This window comes from Capricornis sumatraensis, chromosome 18 (assembly GCF_032405125.1).
Source record: "Capricornis sumatraensis isolate serow.1 chromosome 18, serow.2, whole genome shotgun sequence".
Classification (NCBI taxonomy): domain Eukaryota; kingdom Metazoa; phylum Chordata; class Mammalia; order Artiodactyla; family Bovidae; genus Capricornis; species Capricornis sumatraensis.
The window spans coordinates 44,764,496-44,784,048 of record NC_091086.1 but is presented as its reverse complement, the minus strand read 5'-3'; the positions used below and the strand labels follow the sequence as shown (position 1 = coordinate 44,784,048).

The 19,553-nt window shown below is 36.0% G+C and overlaps 1 protein-coding gene across 1 annotated transcript in view; it reads right to left on the bottom strand.

Moving 5' to 3' along the window:
• Window positions 1-257: 257 nt before the first annotated feature.
• The window catches only part of LMBRD2 (LMBR1 domain containing 2), a 33,432-nt gene continuing 14,136 nt past the window's right edge, over window positions 258-19,553 (bottom strand). The window contains exons 7-17 of the mRNA XM_068990688.1: window positions 17,949-18,062; window positions 17,410-17,593; window positions 16,839-17,020; window positions 15,849-15,982; window positions 12,016-12,121; window positions 11,277-11,374; window positions 6,993-7,096; window positions 5,764-5,810; window positions 4,381-4,486; window positions 1,242-1,371; window positions 258-318 (exon numbers count right to left, since the gene is read on the bottom strand). Of these exons, the coding sequence (XP_068846789.1) occupies window positions 258-318; window positions 1,242-1,371; window positions 4,381-4,486; window positions 5,764-5,810; window positions 6,993-7,096; window positions 11,277-11,374; window positions 12,016-12,121; window positions 15,849-15,982; window positions 16,839-17,020; window positions 17,410-17,593; window positions 17,949-18,062 (1,266 nt within the window). The remainder of the gene's footprint in view (window positions 319-1,241; window positions 1,372-4,380; window positions 4,487-5,763; window positions 5,811-6,992; window positions 7,097-11,276; window positions 11,375-12,015; window positions 12,122-15,848; window positions 15,983-16,838; window positions 17,021-17,409; window positions 17,594-17,948; window positions 18,063-19,553) is intronic.

Sequence of the window (19,553 nt, the reverse complement as noted above, 5' to 3'; positions counted from 1 at the left end):
ATTAAATCCTTCCATTGTAACTGTACTTCTAAGACAGACATTTCAGGAATGGTATGCAACAAATCCTATTAGAAATAAGGACGATATTCAATGAATAATAAGCCATTATCACTAAGATCTGATTAATTTTTCGTGCCTTTTTTATCCTGACACTTTTCCCTGGGAGTTCAGTAGTTAATTCTAGATCATATGGATGTTCATAAAGACTGAACTTGTTCGTTGATCTCGGTTAGCTACTCCATAAATTCCTACAGACTTTAAACATCATCAAATATTCTGCTGCGAGACATTGAGAGGTATCGTCCACCAGGCTGATACCTGAAAGGTGGATAAAGAAATGATCTGAGGCATCAAAAATAAAGAAGGAGAGAAAAACAAGGACACATTAAAAGGAAGTGGGTACATAATTTTTAAGAACTGTAAAATCTACTCAGTAGCTGAAATCAGAAACTTATTCTCCAAGGATATTATCCCAAAGAGATTTACCTATAATTATAAATCAACCAACAACTGTTTTACAGCCTATGATATGACACATATGGCAGGATGAGAGATGTTAAAAAGAAAGGAGAAGAGAGATATAAAACACATCATGGATTTTGGATTTAATACCTACTCTATATTGTTGAATATAAACAGAATATTCCTCTTGCTATTTATAAGCAAATATCTTCATGCCCATGATGTTTTGCTTTTGTTTAATTGTTTCTACTTGGTATAATAGCTAAAAGCACAGACTCTGAAGCCAGAGTCCTGGGGTTTAAATGCCTGATTTTGTTACTTAAAAGTTGTGTGACCCTGGGTTAAGTTACTGAGCCTCTCTAGATTCAATTCCAATTGGACTTACAGCCATAAAATACAATTACTGTTGTTAAAGTGCACAGAATACAGTGCCACCCAGTCATATCTATGTAACTATTGCCAAATATGATGGATTTCATAAATGGAATTGTCAGAAATAGGAATATAAATATTAAGATTCTACCAAATGTTTCAATTCTTTGTTATTTATCATACTACTAGTAATAATTTATGAAAGTACTAATTTCAATTACTACCACTGGATGATATAATTTTTAAAATATAAAAGATTAGCAGGTGTTAAAAGGTATCAAACGTTGCTTAATATGTTTTACATTAGCAATAAAGATGAATATTTTCCTTATTTTTATCTTGTCAAGTCAGAATGTTATCAAATTTTTAGAGGAATACTGGAGTCAAAAGGACAAACTGGAACTTACCTTCCTGATTCAGATTCAAGTGGGTCATCAGTGAACGTTTCTGCATTAAAATCCAAAGGTTCTGCATCCTGAAGAAGTTCTATTCGGTCCCTTTCAGTCCTGTTATTAGCCCTGGTATATTTAGATGTCGCTGCAAAAGAAGAAAAATATTTCCACTTTCTATTGTCTTTATGGGTCACAGTCTACAGACACACAGAAAGTCAAGATTATAAAGGATCTGAATTTTCATTGTGAAGACAATATTAAGAAAGGATAACTACATGGTTATGTTAAAATTATATTAAAATGATTAATAGTATGATAGAAAATAAGAAAGAAGAGTTCTCCCTTGTATGTAGTCTAAGCTCAGAAGCAGCTACAACAACAGAATTAGTATTTAACTTCAACACAGATGGTGACTGCAGCCACAAAATTAAAAACGCTTGCTCCTTGGAAGAATAGCTATGAAAAACCTATACAGTATATTAAAAAGAAGAGACATCATTTTGCTGACAAAGGTCCACATAATCAAAGCTATGGTTTTTCTAGTAGTCAGGTATGATGTGAGAGTTGGGCTATAAAGAAGGCTGAGCGCTGAAGAATTGATCCTTTTGAACTATGGTGTTGGAGAAGACTCTTGAGAGTTCCTTGGACAGCAAGTCAGTCCTAAAGGAAATCAACCCTGAATATTCATTGGAAGGACTGGTGCTGAAGCCGAACCTTCAGTACTTTGGTCACCTGATTCAAAAAGCTGATTCATTGGAAAAGATCCTGATGCTGGGAAAGATTGAGGGCAACAGGATAAGGGGATGACAGATGATGACATTGTTGGATGGCATCAGAGTCAATGGACATGAGTTTCAGCATACTCTGGGAGATTGTGAAGAACTGGGAAGCCTGGTGTGCTGCAGTGAATGGGTTTGCAAAGAGTCAGACACAACTTAGCGAGTGAACAACAACAGCAATCATAACAGTGAAACTGTTTACAATTAAATAAGCTTCAGCTGGTTTCATAGTGAATCCAGGGACTGCTACATTTCATTTCTCGGCTACGATTTTAAGGTGCAATCAACTCAAACTCTCCAAGAAAGGACTAACTCTTTTTTTCCATGGGGTAAGAATTCAGGGTTGGACATTGCTTCCCTGAATTCTTGCCCCATGGAAAAAAAGAGTTAGTCCTTTCTTGGAGAGTTTGAGTTGATTGCACCTTAAAATCGTAGCTGAGAAATGAGATGTAGCAGCCCCTAGACTGGCAATCCACTCCAGTACTATTGCCTGGAAAATCCCATGGACAGAGGAGCCTGGTAGGCTACAGTCCATGGGGTCTCAAAGAGTCAGACACAACTGAGCGACTTCACTCACTCACTCAATGTCCAACAGAAATAAATTGCAAGCCCTGTATTTACTTTTTACTAGTAAATACATTTAAAAAGTAAAAAGAAATAGTTGAAATTAATTTTAACATATTTAACCCAATATATCCAAAATATTATCATTTCAATATGGGCACCAGCTACCCTGCAAATGCTAAACAGTCATATGTGGCTAATGGTTACCACCTTGGTCAGCACAGATCTAGAAAACTAACTTTCCTTTCTCTATATGAATGATGTTTTCTCCATAAAAAAATTTTCACAGTGTTATTTTGAGCAGCTCAACAGCTTCAAAACAAACCATGACACAGCTCTTTTTGAAAATTTAAGGCAAGCCAATTCTCTCTTACCTTACATTGTTGTCATCTTGGACTCTGCCCTCCTCCACTGTTTCTCTTATTCATTCAGCAAATACTGGTTGCCTCCCACATGCCAGGTTCTAACTCTTCATCCCAAAGTTTTGTGTTTCCTCTTAACCATTCTCCTATATCCCCAAGATCTCTGCACTCTGTTAAGTCCAAATCCAAGATAAGCTTCCAAATATCTTTGTAGAATTATCCCTCTATTTCCTAGCTTTAACTGAAACTTCAGCATTCTCTTATTTCTTTTATGCTAAATCTCATCCAAACACATCCTCGCTTCTTTATCTCCAGGGTTATCTCAAGGATGCTTATTTTAAGCCCTTATCATTTTTTTGTTTTTTAATTTATCTTTAATTGGAGGATAATGGCTTTACAATGTTGTGTTGATTTCTTCCATAAAACATATACTGTGTATTAAGGCCCTCATCATTTTCTGACTGCATTACTAGAACAGACACTAAACTGGGTTGTGTCTCACTTCCCTGGAAATAATACTTTATATAGATATCAAATTCATCTTTCTAAACCAAAAATCTGAGCATGCTTCTTTCCATACTGAAATCTTACCTTTGGGATAAAATCCAAACTTCTCAGTGTGATAACACATTTCCCAACTATCTCTGTAGGCTTTCCTCTCATCAAGCTTCTCATACTTCAAGTTCTAGTCATACAGGAAAATCTACATTTCCCCAAAAATTCTCTCATGTTGCTCATTCTTTGTTCTGCCTAAAAACCCCTTCAACTGGCTAAGTACTATTCATTCCTAAACAGTATTTCTTTATAACAGAAATCCTTTCCCAACGAAGAATTCTTTTTCCTCCCTTGAGCTGAGTCCTTCAGCATCATGTGTGCAGCCTTACACTCTCTCAACATCTCTGCATCTCTCCTCTGCCTTCTACTCAGTGCTGGACCTGCACACAAATAGGTCTCTCGTCACCCTTCCAGAACCCTATGACAAAATCAAGAATGTGGGGAGGCTTCCTGACTCAACCCACTGGCCAATGTCTTCTGCCTGGTATCAGTTCCTCATTCAAGTAAGGGCAAACCAAGGATGGAAATTGTCTTCTTCATACTTCTGGGAAAGTACCTGACACATAAGAGTCAGTCAGTAATTTATCATAAAAATGACCAAATAGCCTGAAAAACATCTAGGTTAACAGAAACCGATACTTGCCAAAAATATGCCTGGGATACGTACTATTGTTTAGATAGTATAATGACAACTATTCATCTGATGTCCCAGAGGTCTCCTTCTCCTACCTAATGCACATTTGACTTTCCTCTTCCTCCCATATACTGAGGGATGAAAAAAGGAAAGTTACTGCAGAACCTCACTTATTATTCTATAAAGGCATTTTCTCAGTCTCTATACAAGCAAGAATAAGAAAAAAATTTCTTAAGAGAACTAGATAATAAACTACTTACATCGGTTGGTACTCATTTCTGAGAAGTTTGATTCTTTCGGGTCAATATGAACATTTCTGTTTCTAGTGGAATCTTCTCTACTGTGTCCATAACGCTCTTTCCATTCCTAGAAAAGAAACACGAACATATAACATGAGAACACACAGTCAGAAAATAATTCATCAGTGATAACAGATTTAGATTATATATGTAGAGTAATATAATCTAATTCTTTTTCATCAGGAATTTGTCAGATAATCAATATAATTAGCACAGTACCTTTAGAAATCATAGATAATTTCCTTTATTTATAAATGATTTTAATAGTCATCAAACTTAACTTGCAGAGATTTATAGACATTTTTGCTAGCTATGATTATTTTAAGTAATTGACTTCTATCTAAAATGTCAAAATAATATAACTACAGTAAGGTTATCTTGACCATGGAAGGATTATGAAACTCAAAATAATTAATAAGATGTTAATAAAATTTTATTCTACCCAAATACGATTCTACAAATCATAGAGACTCTAAAAGTCATTTTTGATAGCAAAATTAAAGTTGTAGATAAACATACTTAGGTAATGACTCACGTGGCATTGTGTCTTAACTGCACTAAAATCTTATTAACTGGGATTCTACTCATTAAATTCTTAGAATTGAAAGGAACCCATGCAGTGCAGAGTTTCACTCTAAAATAGCCATGCCAGATGCTATTTGGCCCTCTTATTAGAAGACATGAAAAATTCTATGTTTGATCATCTTGTTCCAATTGTGGTAAACTCTGAGTTTTCACATAGAGGTGAATTCTATTCCACTCTTTGGTGCTAGTTATGCCTTCCGAAATAAAGAACAAGTCTCCCTTTCCATGACATACACTAAAATACACAAAGACAACTATCATGTCTCCTGAGTCTTCACTTCTCCAGTAGGGACACACTCAGGTATTGAAAATTTGTAGTGACTGTGACTAGACTTTTCTCAATTTTTGCCTTTTCAATTCTCTAGGAAGTTAGTTTGCCTTAGCAAACAAAGGACTAAAGAAAAATTAAAGAGGAATAAAATTAATGTCATAAAACAAAAAAGCACATTTTTCAAGCAATCAAAATTACCTCAACAGCAAGACTGCATGAATTTATTCACTTACTCAATAAATATTTACTGCCCCTAGCTTAGGCAAGAAACTGTTAGATGTTGGACATGAAGTAATTTATTACTAATGACTTTTTAGAACAGGTCTGACAGAATTCCTAGCATGTATATCTGAAACTATTAAAATCGCCTTTCTGTAAAAATACATCCTATGTCATTGTCCCAAAGTTTTCAGCCAAAATCAATTAGATTCTTATGATAGTTCACATTAATCTTTAGGTTATAGCAAGTTAGTAAGTACTATACTTACTCTTCTTCTATTTTCACCTTCTTCTTGCCGTTGCCTTTTTCTCTTCTCTAGAGACAGAAAAGTGGTCTCAAATTTGGTATAATATGGTTTAATTAGATGTAGAGTAACTGAAGTAAAGGTATCAGGCTATGACCAATTTCCTTTAAATTACTACAAAGTCAAAGGTAATAGGTTATTGTTGGAAAGAACCAGAGAGGTCACCTAACTCCGTAGAGAATACCTTCCCAACTTCTGCTGGAGATCGCTCTTAGGCTCTATCTAAACAGTTTCAGTGAGGAAGAACTTCTCCCCATGGTGACTTGAAATTTGCTTCTAGGCAGCTTCTCTTTTTTTTGTTTTGTCTTCTAAATTAAATTCATACTTTTTCTGCATAAGATTTTTTTTTTCCATTACTCTCTTCTGGCTATATACTCAGTGGATTTTTCCCATAAGATATACCTGACACACTCATCATTCTGCCTACCCTCCTCTAGATTCTTTCTGACTTATCAGTCCTACTCTTGAAAATCTTATCCAGGACTGGATATGATACTCCAGATGAAGTCTGATTAATGCAAACAGCATAAGAACTATTACATTAACTAGACACCATGTTCCTGTGAGAGCATGTGAAGGCTAGACTAGCATATTTTAGAGCCATAATACATTTGGGGTTTATGTTTAAATAAGATCATAAAGAACCCCATGCTCAACTAGGAAGAATGCCTAAAAACCAATGTCCCAAAACTCAAGTTTTGTTCTTCTTTTCCTCCCTATTCTACCATCACTTGAACATCAAGAAATTTGATACACTCAGTTTTGAGATTAGATTCCAGTAGAGCACAATGCATTCTAACAGGCTGTTAATGATCACTACATTCTAAAAACCAGCCTTGGTTTGAATGAAAAACTATGCAGCATTAAACTAATGGTGATTCTTTAATGAGTTTTATATTGTATTCAATTTGACAAATCTATTTCAAAGAAAACAAGAAAATGACTCCAATACTAAACAAGGGTATTATTTAGTTGCAGACATATTAATAATCTCTGCTACAGAATTTCTTAAAGACAGATGAAATAACCATGTATGTTATCAAATTTTTTTGCTATGAAGGCTTTCCATAGAATTTTAGCTAAAACACATAAATTTGTAATTTTTTAAGATAGAAGTTTCAAATCATACAAACATTAATTTTATATTTTGAATCAGTACTTTCTCTTCATTTATTTTAAAAGACAAATCTTACCTCGTCTGATTAATTCTTTTCCTTCATCAACTAAGTCTGATGTCATATCATTATCTCCCATGAACTGTTGGAAACCAAGTAGATTCAAACAACGAGTTCCCAAGCTAATAAAAGTAGATTATCAAAAAGATAAGCATTATTTCATACTGTAAATGTTTAAATTAGAGGCCTCTGTTGTATTTCTAGTTATCATGTCAAGTTATACAGCGCTACATCTGTCTTTCTTCAAGAAGTACTTATTTCCCTTTCTAAGAAACTTAAATGCCCACTACTCCACTGACTAGGGTATGCACCAAAGCCCGACTTCTTACAGACACAAATTAAGTCAGGCCACAGCATACTTTCAGAAGGTTATTATACCAGGATGCTAAGCAATAGCTATAATACAAAAGCAATTTATTCTTTTCTTGTATTCAAACAGCAATTTTAATACACATATACAACCAGTATTTACAAGTGCAGAATATTCTTGGCTAGAAAGTCTTAATTATGCAAACTGATTTTCATGTTCTATTTTTTTAATCCTGAGAACTAGTCAATTCTATTCAAATCAGTGTTACTATAAATTCAGAATTGATTACTATAGCTTATAGGGGGGCTATCATTAATATCTTATCTGGTTTTTACTTTAAACCTCATTGTTGTGCAGGACAGGAATACTCTGAAAATATGGTACATAAGGAAGGAAGGATTAATATCTGTTAAATTACTATTATGCATCAGATAGTTTACAGATACTCTTAATTAATTCTTACTATAACTCTAAGAGATAAATATTACTTTATAGATAAAGGAACAGAAGCAAAGGGCGTTAAATACTTTGCTAAAGACCAATTAATAAATTTTAGAGCTGAGGATTTAAATCTAAAACAAAACAAAGACCAAGTTCTTTTTACTACCTTAGTTTTCAAACTTTTTCACTAATGTACTTTTAATGGCAGAATTCTGAACACCATACATGAAGAAAGGCAGAGAGAGGAAAAAGAAAGAGAGGAGTGAGTGTGTGTGTGTGTGTGTGTGTGTGTGTGTGTGTGTGTGTGTGTGTATGCATGTGTGTTAGGAAGAGGAGAAAACAGTGAAGCAATTAAGAAAAAGTAAAGATCTCCCATTTTACATCAGTGATGTGTAAAAATCTGACTAGTTCATAAATTATCTGCTTGTTTTAATATATAAGGAATGCTTGAATGACTTACCAGTGAGTAAGATTGGGGTTTCAGGTGGATGGTCATGCTAATTCTGTGACTTTAAATATTCCCCTATCATCCTTATATACTTGTGGGAATACTATACTGCAGGATGAGATCATTGTCTCTGGAAAGGCTGTAGCTTTGTCTAAAGTGTCAGGAAACAGCTTTGCAAGCTCTAGGCAGTTAAGTCTGAATATTATTAATAGCTCTGTGTATGGTTATGTGCTAGTAATGAAGGAATTAGACTATTATGGCAGCATTCCAAAAGAAAATAGACCTATAAAGTCGTTAATTCTGAAATGTCTGCAAGCCGTTTCTTCAAATATTCCTTTAATACAGTATATTTTTATATATAAATATATATTATATATTATTACATATATAATATATATAAATTATAAAAATATAATTTGATAATTGAGGTATATGACCTTTCTTTTCCTTAAAGACAAACTAGCAAAGTTTATCTTAATTATAAAACAATACTTTTAACGAAATATTTTTAAGTTAAAAAATTTTCCTTTTAGACATAATTCCTTACATTAAAATTTTATAGTTGACAAGGCACTATCCCATCCATCTATTCCTTGATGCATATGTCAATCTAATAAGATGCTAACCTTAAATAGAGATGCCAATCTTACCAAGATAACCACTAAGATGAGGAGATAAGATTTATATATCACAAGCTCTTAATGTTCCATTTGTAGTTTATAAACTTTTTAAATGAATAAGCACATAAAAATAGTTTAGTTTTGGACATCCAAAGGATGACTGGTCTCTTACTTTTAACACATCATTTTCACAATAAATATGAACCTATGTCTTTCCTACCTTACAGAAAAAAGCTGAAAGTATTATATTGTTTTATCAGTTCATGGGCTTCCCTGATAGCTCAACTGGGAAAGAATTCGCCTGCAATGCAGCAGAGGAGTCCTGGGTTCAATCCCCAGGTCAGGAAGATCCCCTGGAGAAGGGAATGGCAACCCACCCCAGTATTCCTGCCTGGAGAATTCCATGGACAGAGGAGTCTGGTGGGCTACAGTCCATGGGGTCACAAAGAGTCAGATACAACTGAGCGACTTTCATTTTCACCAGTTCACATTAAGCTTTATTTTAAATTATAATCCTTTGGCTCTTTTACTTATGAGAAGATAAAATATAGATGCTTTAAAAAAATTCAACACAGAATTCACTTGAAACAATATTTGTCTTTTTACTCAATATCCAAGTGTTAGAATATCAGTATAATAATTTATGCTATTTGTAAACTATTTCTGCTTTATTGACTATGCCAAAGCCTTTGACTGTGTGGATCACAATAAACTGTGGAAAATTCTGAAAGAGATGGGAATACCAGATCACCTGACCTGCCTCTTGAGAAATCTGTATGCAGGTCAGGAAGCAACAGTTAGAGCTAGACATGGAACAACAGACTGGTTCCAAATAGGAAAAGGAGTATGTCAAGGCTGTATATTGTCACCCAACTTCTATGCAGAGTACATCATGAGAAACGCTGGAATGGAAAAAACACAAGCTGGAATCAAGATTGCTGGGAGAAATATCAATAACCTCAGATATGCAGATGACACCACCCTTATGGCAGAAAGTGAAGAGGAACTAAAAAGCCTCTTGATGAAAGTAAAAGAGGAGAGTGAAAAAGTTGGCTTAAAGCTCAACATTCAGAAAACGAAGATCATGGCATCTGGTCCCATCACTCCATGGGAAATAGATGGGAAAACAGTGGAAACAGTGTCAGACTTTATTCTTTGGGGCTCCAAAATCACTGCAGATGGTGACTGCAGCCATGAAATTAAAAGACTCTTACTCCTTGGAAGAAAAGTTATGACCAACCTAGATAGCATATTCAAAAGCAGAGACATTACTTTGCCAACTAAGGTCCGTCTAGTCAAGGCTATGGTTTTTCCTGTGGTCATGTATGGATGTGAGAGTTGGACTGTGAAGAAGGCTGAGCACCGAAGAATTGATGCTTTTCAACTATGGTGTTGGAGAAGACTCTTGAGAGTCCCTTGGACTGCAAGCAGATCTGACCAGTCCATTCTAAAGAAGATCAACCCTGGGATTTCTTTGGAAGGAATGATGCTAAAGCTGAAACTCCAGTACTTTGGCCACCTCATGAGAAGGGTTGACTCACTGGAGAAGACTTTGATGCTGGGAGGGATTGGGGGCAGGAGGAGAAGGGGACAACCGAGGATGGGATGGCTGGATGGCATCACTGACTCGATGGACTTGAGTTTGAATGAACTCCGAGAGTTGGTGATGGACAGGGAGGCCTGGCATGCTGTGATTCATGGGGTCGCAAAGAGTCGGACACGACTGAGTGACTGAACTGAACTGAACTGAAACTATTTGTAATAACTAATTATACTGAAAGATTTAAGTGAAAAGTGGTTGGATGAAACTTATTATCAATAAAACTTTTTTAAGTGGCATTTTTGGTGTGTCATGGAGCACTGAAGCAGTGAAGAAGGTAGGTAGGCAGAGTACAAGATGAAGGCACTTAACGCGGAAGTAGGGAAGACAAGCTGCTAGAAGCCAAGGACACCTGTCTTAACTCCTCTGGAGTCTGATCTCTGCCAAGCTTCTACCAATTTTTCTGATCGGATAAAAAGAGTAGCCCATGTACTTTCCATGTACTGTCTGATTACAACTGCTTCTTAATTGATTTTTTGTGCTGATTATGGTCAGAAACATTCAGAAACCCAAAAATTATTATGCGGAAAGCCCTAAGACTAATACATGTTACCAAATAGAAGCTAGGCAAGCAAGTGTTTTATAAGATATACTGGCTGCCACGAGCAAAGGCCAGGACTCAGAGTTAACATTCTGTTTTTAATCCTATCACTTTGTAGACCAAATACTTAGAATAACTCTCTTTTCTTGATAATATCTTTGGAGGGAGACCCTGACCCAGCACTCAAGCAATCTCTTTAAACTATCCTCAGCATTCCCAAAGCCACAATAAAACAAAAACAACTAAAACCCAATCAGTGAATATTTAAAAGAGTTTTAAGGAGAAAGATATCCAGTTCAGGATACGTATATAAGAAAAAACAAGCAATGTTAAGTTTCCTACCTAAAATACGTAGCAATGCAGAGAATTACCACCAACATAGGATAATATATATAGAACCCATCTGCAATAAAGGATAAAACTTTCATGGAACCCATAATCTGAGGAGCAAGAAAAAAAATTAGTTAAATAGGTACAGCTCTATATATTTCTTTCTTTTTCATCATTAGAAAATTTATCCATAACCAGCTACATCAATAAATTCGGAGTTTTCAAAAAAGTAGAAATGAAGCATTAAATAGATGATTTTTAAGTCCTCATCACAAGAGGAAAAAAATTGTGACTGTGAGGTGATGAATGTTAACTAAACTTACTGTGACAACTATTTCACAATATATACATATACTAATTATGTTGTACACCTTAAAATAATACGTTATGTGTCTATTATATCTTGATATGGCTTATTTTCTCCTAAGAAATTAATATTATATAAATATTACTGAAAATCATCAATTACATTAAGACCATAAACATAAAGGTTAATATTATTATAGGTCAGGTCTGTGAATATGCTTAGCTGGACCAAAAAATTTTGTTTATAATAAAACAAAAGCAATATCACCTTTACCCAGTCATTAGTAACTACATATACAATGTGTAAAAGGAAGTTCAAGTAATTTTTAAAAAGATTCTAATAATGCAATAGAACTGTTTGCCAGCAGTAAAAAGAAATTTCACAACAATAGCATCCCATATAGATAATGAATCTAAAGAACTTTTTTTTTTTTACCATACTTACAGATGTATAAGCAGTTGGCTGTGTATTTTGGTGAGAGATGGATGAATCCATGTGGGTCAAACCCAAGAAATTAAGACATAAAGGAGGAGTCAAACGGCAAAATAACCTGCAATAAAGCATAAACAAACACATAAGAATAAAGCAGCAACACATATTTTATGTTATCTTGAAATACACTGAGAATGTTTCAGATCATTGTACTATTCTCATCTATTTGTATTTTGAATTCTTAATATGAACTGCCCTTACTTGGAAGACATTCTGAAAGTCCTATTAATACCACAGTCTCCTGAAAAACATCAACACCTACAAAACAAAACTCCAGCCTCAGGATGCCTCCTTTGGTGAGGTTTGCCACTGCTTTATCACAACAGTTTGTAGAGCGGTTTTGTATGTGCCTCTTCTGTGCAATTTAGCTCAGTCCTCAAGGTGAATTGTACTCAGTATATAAAAGATCTGCAGTTGCATCACATTATGTCAACTCTGACAACTACAGATATAAATAATTGTTGGAGCTCAGTTTTTTCTTTTTTATTGTATTTTATTTTTTTTATTAGAGGATAATTACTTTACAATATTGTGACAGCTTTTGTCATGTATCAGCATGAATCAGTATTAGGCATACATGTCCCTTCCCTCTTGAACCCCCTTCCCACACCCCTCCCCATCCCACCCATCCAGACTGTCACAGAGCACTGGGCTGGGCTGTGTTATGCAGCAACTTCTCACTGGCTATCATTTTACATTTGGTAATGCGTATGTTTCAGTGCTTTTCTCTCATATCATCCCACACTCTCCTTCCCCCACTGTGTCCAAAATGTCTGTCTCCTTTGCTGCCCTGCAAACAGGATTGTCAGTACTATCTTTCTAGATTCCATGTATATGTTTTAATATATATTTGTCTATCTTTTTCTGACTTATTTCACTCTGGACAATAGGCTCTAGGTTAATCCACCTCATTAGAACTGACTCAAATGCATTTCTTTCTATAGTTGAGTAATATTCCATTGTGTATATATACCACAACTTCCTTATCCATTCATCTGTCAGTGGCCATCTAGGTTGCTTCCTTGTCTTAGGTATTGTAAATAGTGCTGCAATGAACATTGGGGTACATGTGTCTTTTTCAATTCTGGTTTTCTGAGAGTATATGCCCAGTAGTAGACTTGCTGGGTTGTATGGTAGCTTCATTCCTAGATTTTAAAGGAATTTCTATACTGTTTTCCAGGCTTCCCTAGTAGCTCAGCTGGTAAAGAATCCTCCTGCAATGCAGGAGACTCTGGTTTAATTCCTGGGGCAGGAAGATCCCCTGGAGAAGGAATAGGCGACCCACTCCAGTATTCTTGGGCTTTCCTGGTGGCTCAGACAGTAAAGAATCTGCCTGCAATGTGGAAGACTTGAGTTCAATCCCTGGGTTAGGAAGATCCCTGGAGGAGGGCATGGCAACCCATTCCAGTATTCTTGTCTGGAAATTCCATGGGCAGAGGAGCCTGGTGGGCTATAGTTCACGGGGTCGCAAAGAGTTGGACAAGACTGAGCAACTAAGTACAGCAGCACACCATACTGTTCTCCATAGTGGCTATATCAATTTGCATTCCCACCAACAGTGTAAGAGTGTTCCCTTTTCTCCATACCCTCTCCAGCATTTATTGTTTGTAGACTTCTTGATGATAGCCATTCTGACTGGAGCCAGATGATACCTCATTGTAGTTTTTATTTGCATTTCTCTAATAATTTTGAGCTTCATTGAGCATTTTATCATGTGTTTATTAGCCATCTGTATGTCATCTTTGGAGAAATGTCTGTTTAGGTCTTCTGCCCACTTTTATACTAGGCTGTTTGTTTTTCTGGTATTGAGCTGCATGAGCTGCTTATATACTTAGGAGATTAATTTTTTGTCAGTTGTTTTGTTTGCTATTAATTTTTCTCATTCTGAGCGTTGCTTATAGCTTCTTTCATTGTGCAAAAGTTTTTAAGTTTAATTAAGTCTTGTTTATTTTTATTTCCATTATTCTAGGAGAATATAGAGGCTCTTGCTGTGGTTTATGTCAGAGTACTCTATTTTCCTCTAAAAGTTTTATAGCTTTTGGTTTAACATTTAGGTCTTTAATCCATTTTGAGTTTATTTTTGTGTATGATGTTAGAAGATGTTCTAATTTCATTCTTATACAAGCAGCTGACCAGTTTTCCCAGCACCACTTGTTGAACAGACTGTCTTTTCTCCATTGTGTATTTTTGCTTCCTATGTCAAAGATAAGGTGCTCACAGGTGTGTAGAATTATCTCTGGACTTTTTATCTTGTTCCTTTGGTCTATATTTCTGTTTTTGTGCCAACATCTCTTCACTTGTTCATGCCATCTTTGATGTCTTTCATCAGTGTCTTATAGTTTTCTGCATACAAGTCTTTTGTCTCTTTAGGTAAATTTATTCCTAAGTATTTTATTCTTTTTATTGCAGTGGTGAATGGGATTGTTTCCTTAATTTCTTTTTCTAATTTTTCATTCTTAGTATATAGGAATCCAAGGGATTTCTGTGTATTAATTTTATATCCTACAATTTTACTATATTCATTGATTAGCTCTAGTAATTTTCTGGTGGCATCTTTAGGGTGTTCTATGTAGAGAATCATGTCATTTGCAAACAGTGAGAGTTTTACTTCTTTTCCAGTCTGGATTCCTTTTATTTCTTCTTCTTCTTCTCTGATTGTGATGGCAAGGACTTCCAAAACTATGTTGAGTAACAGTGGTAAAAGGGGGCACCCTTGTCTTGTTTCTGAGTTTAGAGGAAATGCTTTCAGTTGTTTACCACTGAGGATAATGTCTGCTGTAGGTTTGTCATATATGGCCTTTATTATGTTGAGGTATGTTCCTTCTATGCCTACTTTCTGGAGAGTTGCGACCAGCTAAAAAGAGAACCTTACAAAACAAGGAGCTGGAGAACAGGAAGAGATGAAAATGAAGAGAGGGTATGAATATAAAGAGGTGATGAGGAGTTATTTTGTGGGGACAGAATAGTTCTGTATCTCGATTATGGTGGTGGTTACAGGAATCTACACATACACGCACACACACACACAAATGAATAAAGTATAAAAAATAGTGAGAACTAATAAAGTCTGTTGTAGTCTAGTTAACAGTAATGTGTCTGTGTAAATTTTTTGCTTTTGATATTGTACAACAGCAATATAAAATGTCTCTACTGGGGGAGGCTGGGTGAAGGTTACCAAGATTCTGTATTGTATTTGGAACTTCCTTTGAATCTATAATTATTTGGGGAAAATGGGTTAAAAAAAAAGTCTTAGAGATGCTTCAGATATTGATTCCTCTTGAAGTTCCCAAACTCCAGTCCTAAAAACCTAATATAACTAGTTTAATAATATGGACAAACAATAGATTGTGCAATTTAGCCCAAGCTGGAGCCATCTCTCTAAAATTCTGCTAAATCTCTTACCAAAAATCATTCTTTTGGTCTTCTTAGTCCCCTACAATTCAGTGTGAGACCACTGAATTTTTCTGATTCTCAGAACACTTTCTAGACTTAAGTCTCTAAAATATCAAATGTTTCTATTATTACTAACCTATTTACTGACTTCTAATTGGTAAATCCAGACTCACTATGCCCTTCTTTTCGTTCCTAATCTAGCATACCTATTTTAACCCTAAACTTCAAGCAGGATTTAGTTAGCATTCAACAAGCATCTAATTAATACTTAAACCTAAGCAACTAGCTCATAGAAATATAGGTGTTAGTAAAAGAGCCATAAACAACAAAAAATAAAAGAGACATTCATGTAATGGAAACATTTTCCTTGTTTCTAAACACAGTCTACTTACATGCCACTGAAGAGAAGGCTATACGCATCAGTCTGGTGATGTGAAGCCAGGTAGTAATAGTTAAATACACGAATCCTGAACACAGTAGAATAAACACAGATACTGAGGAAGAAGATGGAAAGAAAGCAAGCAATCTGAAAAAACAAAACAAAAACCCAGTTTCAGACTAACAGACTTCAGTACTTTATATACTACTATAAGCATTATCTTTTCATTCCAACTAACATTTATTGACATTCTAAAATTTAAACACAGCAATAGCAGCTTTTTAACCACCTAAGAAAATGAAATTATGAGAAAAAAATCTAGATCTTAATCAGTCCCACATCCTATCCATAAGTTTCAAATCTACCTCCTGAAGTGAGCCTGTTCTCTCATTCCCTTGGCAACTCTTCACATGAAGACTATAATTTATCTAGCTTCACTGGCATCAGTTCAGTTCAGTTCGGTCACTCAGTCGTGTCCAACTCTTTGTGACCCCATGAATCGCAGCACGCCAGGCCTCCCTGTCCATCACCATCTCCCGGAGTTCACTCAGACTCACGTCCATTGAGTCAGTAATGCCATCCAGCCATCTCATCCTCTGTCGTCCCCTTCTCCTCCTGCCCCCAATCCCTCCCAGCATCAGAGTCTTTTCCAATGAGTCAACCCTTCGCATGAGGTGGCCAAAGTACTGGAGTTTCAGCTTTAGCATCATTCCTTCCAAAGAAATCCCAGGGCTGATCTCCTTCACTGGCATAAAGTAGATCAAAATATTCTCATAAAAATATTGTACACTATTTTGCATCTTTTCATCTCTCTTCAAATACAATCCTTAGTTTTTATAGTCTGGGTAAAATAATGAAGCTCATTTTTGGAAATCTGAATAATAACACTGTGGGGAACTTCACTGCTTTCATTACTAGAAGAAATATGTGGAGAAAAGGTACAACAGTTAAGGATTAAAGTTAAACCACAACTGGCATTTATTTATGACACATATAAACTGACCTCGATATAAATATAATTGTATGTTTTTTCAGCCAGCTGTATGAAGACTGCAAAGAGGGATAAGACAGGTCTAGTGCTAAAGAATGTGCACTCTGACCACACAACTATCACGGAGAATATGGACAACACCACAGCAAGTACCCGATAAAACCAGGGTCGCAAAAGGCATTCCCAGTACCACTCTGTAAGATAAAAAGAAAAAAATGATTAAGAAAACCATAAAGAAGCAACAGTGTATTTACAGTGTTTCAAAATTCCCCCACACAACATACATAATTGCAAAGAAACATACTGGTGGAAACAAGCAGACAGCATTCTAAACAAATGATCACCAATAACAGAACAAACTGATATTATGGGCCTCCTGCTCTGAGAAAAACACAACATCACTGCTGAGGTGTTCCTGCCAAAAATGCAGAACCTGCATCTGATCATGAGGAAACATCAAACTCAAACTGGTATAAGTCAAAAAACACAATTATAATTCAACTCTGCATTGGTGAAAATATACACTTTCCACCAGGAAAATTATCAGCATCAAGCTTTGAAATGTATATCAAAAATTACATACCAACTGTAGGATTATAAAAATACTGAATAAATCTATTTTCTGGCTCTGGCGATTGAAAGGTATGAACAAACTGACAAGTAGCACTTGTTTCATTTTTTGCTACATCTTCTAGATAAAATGCTTGTTCCAAAAGAATCTGCCATTGCACTTGAGTTCGCCGATGTCTCTGAACTGAATAAATCACCTAAAAAAGACAACAGGGGGTATACCTGTCAGTGTTCTGAAACAACAGTGATTCAGCTCCCCACTAAGGACCATGTTTTGGTTGTCACAACAATAGGGAAGTGCTAATGGCATTTACTGGGTGGGGCTGAGGATGTTAATATTCTGTAATACATGTAACAGTTTGCTCAGTGAATTCTCCTCCCCAAATACCAACAGTACTCCTGTCAAGAAACAGGAAGTTAAAACACTTCCAAGAATAATGATAAGGACAAGATCAAAGGAAGTTTCTGATATACATTCACTCAAAACTCCTTTTTTGTGGGCAGTAAATCTAACTAAAATCATCAGAAGGTAAAAAGGCTATATAAAGTTACCTGTTTATGTAGTTTTACCAGACTTTTTTCACTTGGGTAGGTATTATGCTTTTCATCAAAATCTTCATAATCATCCATGTTCCTGCCCATTTTTTCCTGATACTCTATAGGGCACTAAAAGGAACAAGTAGATTTTTAGAAATTTTATTTGAAAATAGATAAAAAAATTTTATTTTTGTTAAGAATCTTTCATTCTTAAGCATATCTAATTTTCCTGCAAATATCTTCCAGAGGTGGAATCACCTACCCTATTAGTCATTTAATACCCCTATGAACTTGGGCAAGTTAGTTAACCTCCATAAATAGGTCTCAAAAGATAGCAAATATAAGAGAAATGATTAGAGAATTGATTCTTATGACTGTCATCTCAGTCAAAAGAAACACTAGCTAATGATTAGTATGACAGATTTAAAACATAGGAAAAGAACTGCCAAATGCGAAAAAAAAAAAAATGAAACTAGACCACAATTGCACACCATATATAAAACTCAACCCCAAATCGATTAAAAACTTGAATGTAAGACCTGAAATCATAAAATCCCAGAATATAGGCAGGATGCTCTCTGATATCACTCTTAGCAAATATCTTTCTAGATCTGTCTCCTCAGGCAACGGAAGCAAAAGCAAAAATAAACAAATGTGATGGTTTTTCCTGTGGTCATGTATGGATGTGAGAGTTGGACTGTGAAGAAGGCTGAGGGCCGAAGAATTGATGCTTTTGAACTGTGGTGTTGGAGAAGACTCTTGAGAGTCCCTTGGACTGCAAGGAGATCCAACCAGTCCATGCTGAAGGAGATCAACCCTGGGATTTCTTTGGAAGGAATGATGCTAAAGCTGAAACTCCAGTACTTTGGACACCTCATGTGAAGAGTTGACTCATTGGAGAAGACTCTGATGCTGGGAGGGATTGGGGGCAGGAGGAGAAGGGGACGACCGAGGATGAGATGGCTGGATGGCATCACGGACTCGATGGACTTGAGTCTGAGTGAACTCCAGGAGATGGTGATGGACAGGGAGGCCTGGCGTGCTGCGATTCATGGGGTCGCAAAGAGTCGGACACGACTGAGCGACTGAACTGAAAAAGCTTTTATATAGCAAGGAAAACCGTCAATAAAGTGAAAAGACAAGCTACCAAATGAGAGAAGAATTTCAAACGATATATCCAATAAGAGATGAATATATATGGAGAAGGCAATGGCACGCCACTCCAGTACTCTTGCCTGGAAAATCCCATGGATGGAGGAGCCTGGTAGGCTGCAGTCCATGGGGTCACTAAGAGTTGGGCATGACTGAGCGATTTCACTTTCACTTTTTGCTCTCATGCATTGGAGAAGGAAATGGCAACCCACACCAGTATTCTTGCCTGGAGAATCCCAGAGACAGAGGAACCTAGTGGGCTGCCGTTTATGGGGTTGCACAGAGTCGGACACGACTGAAGCAACTTAGCAGCAGCAGCAGCATACAAAATATATAAACTCATACAATTCAACAATGAATAATCTGATTGAAAAATGGGCAGAGAAGCTAAATGGATGATATTTCCCAAGGAAGACATACAGGTGGACAACAAGTACTTGAAAAGATGTTCAACATCACTAATTTTTA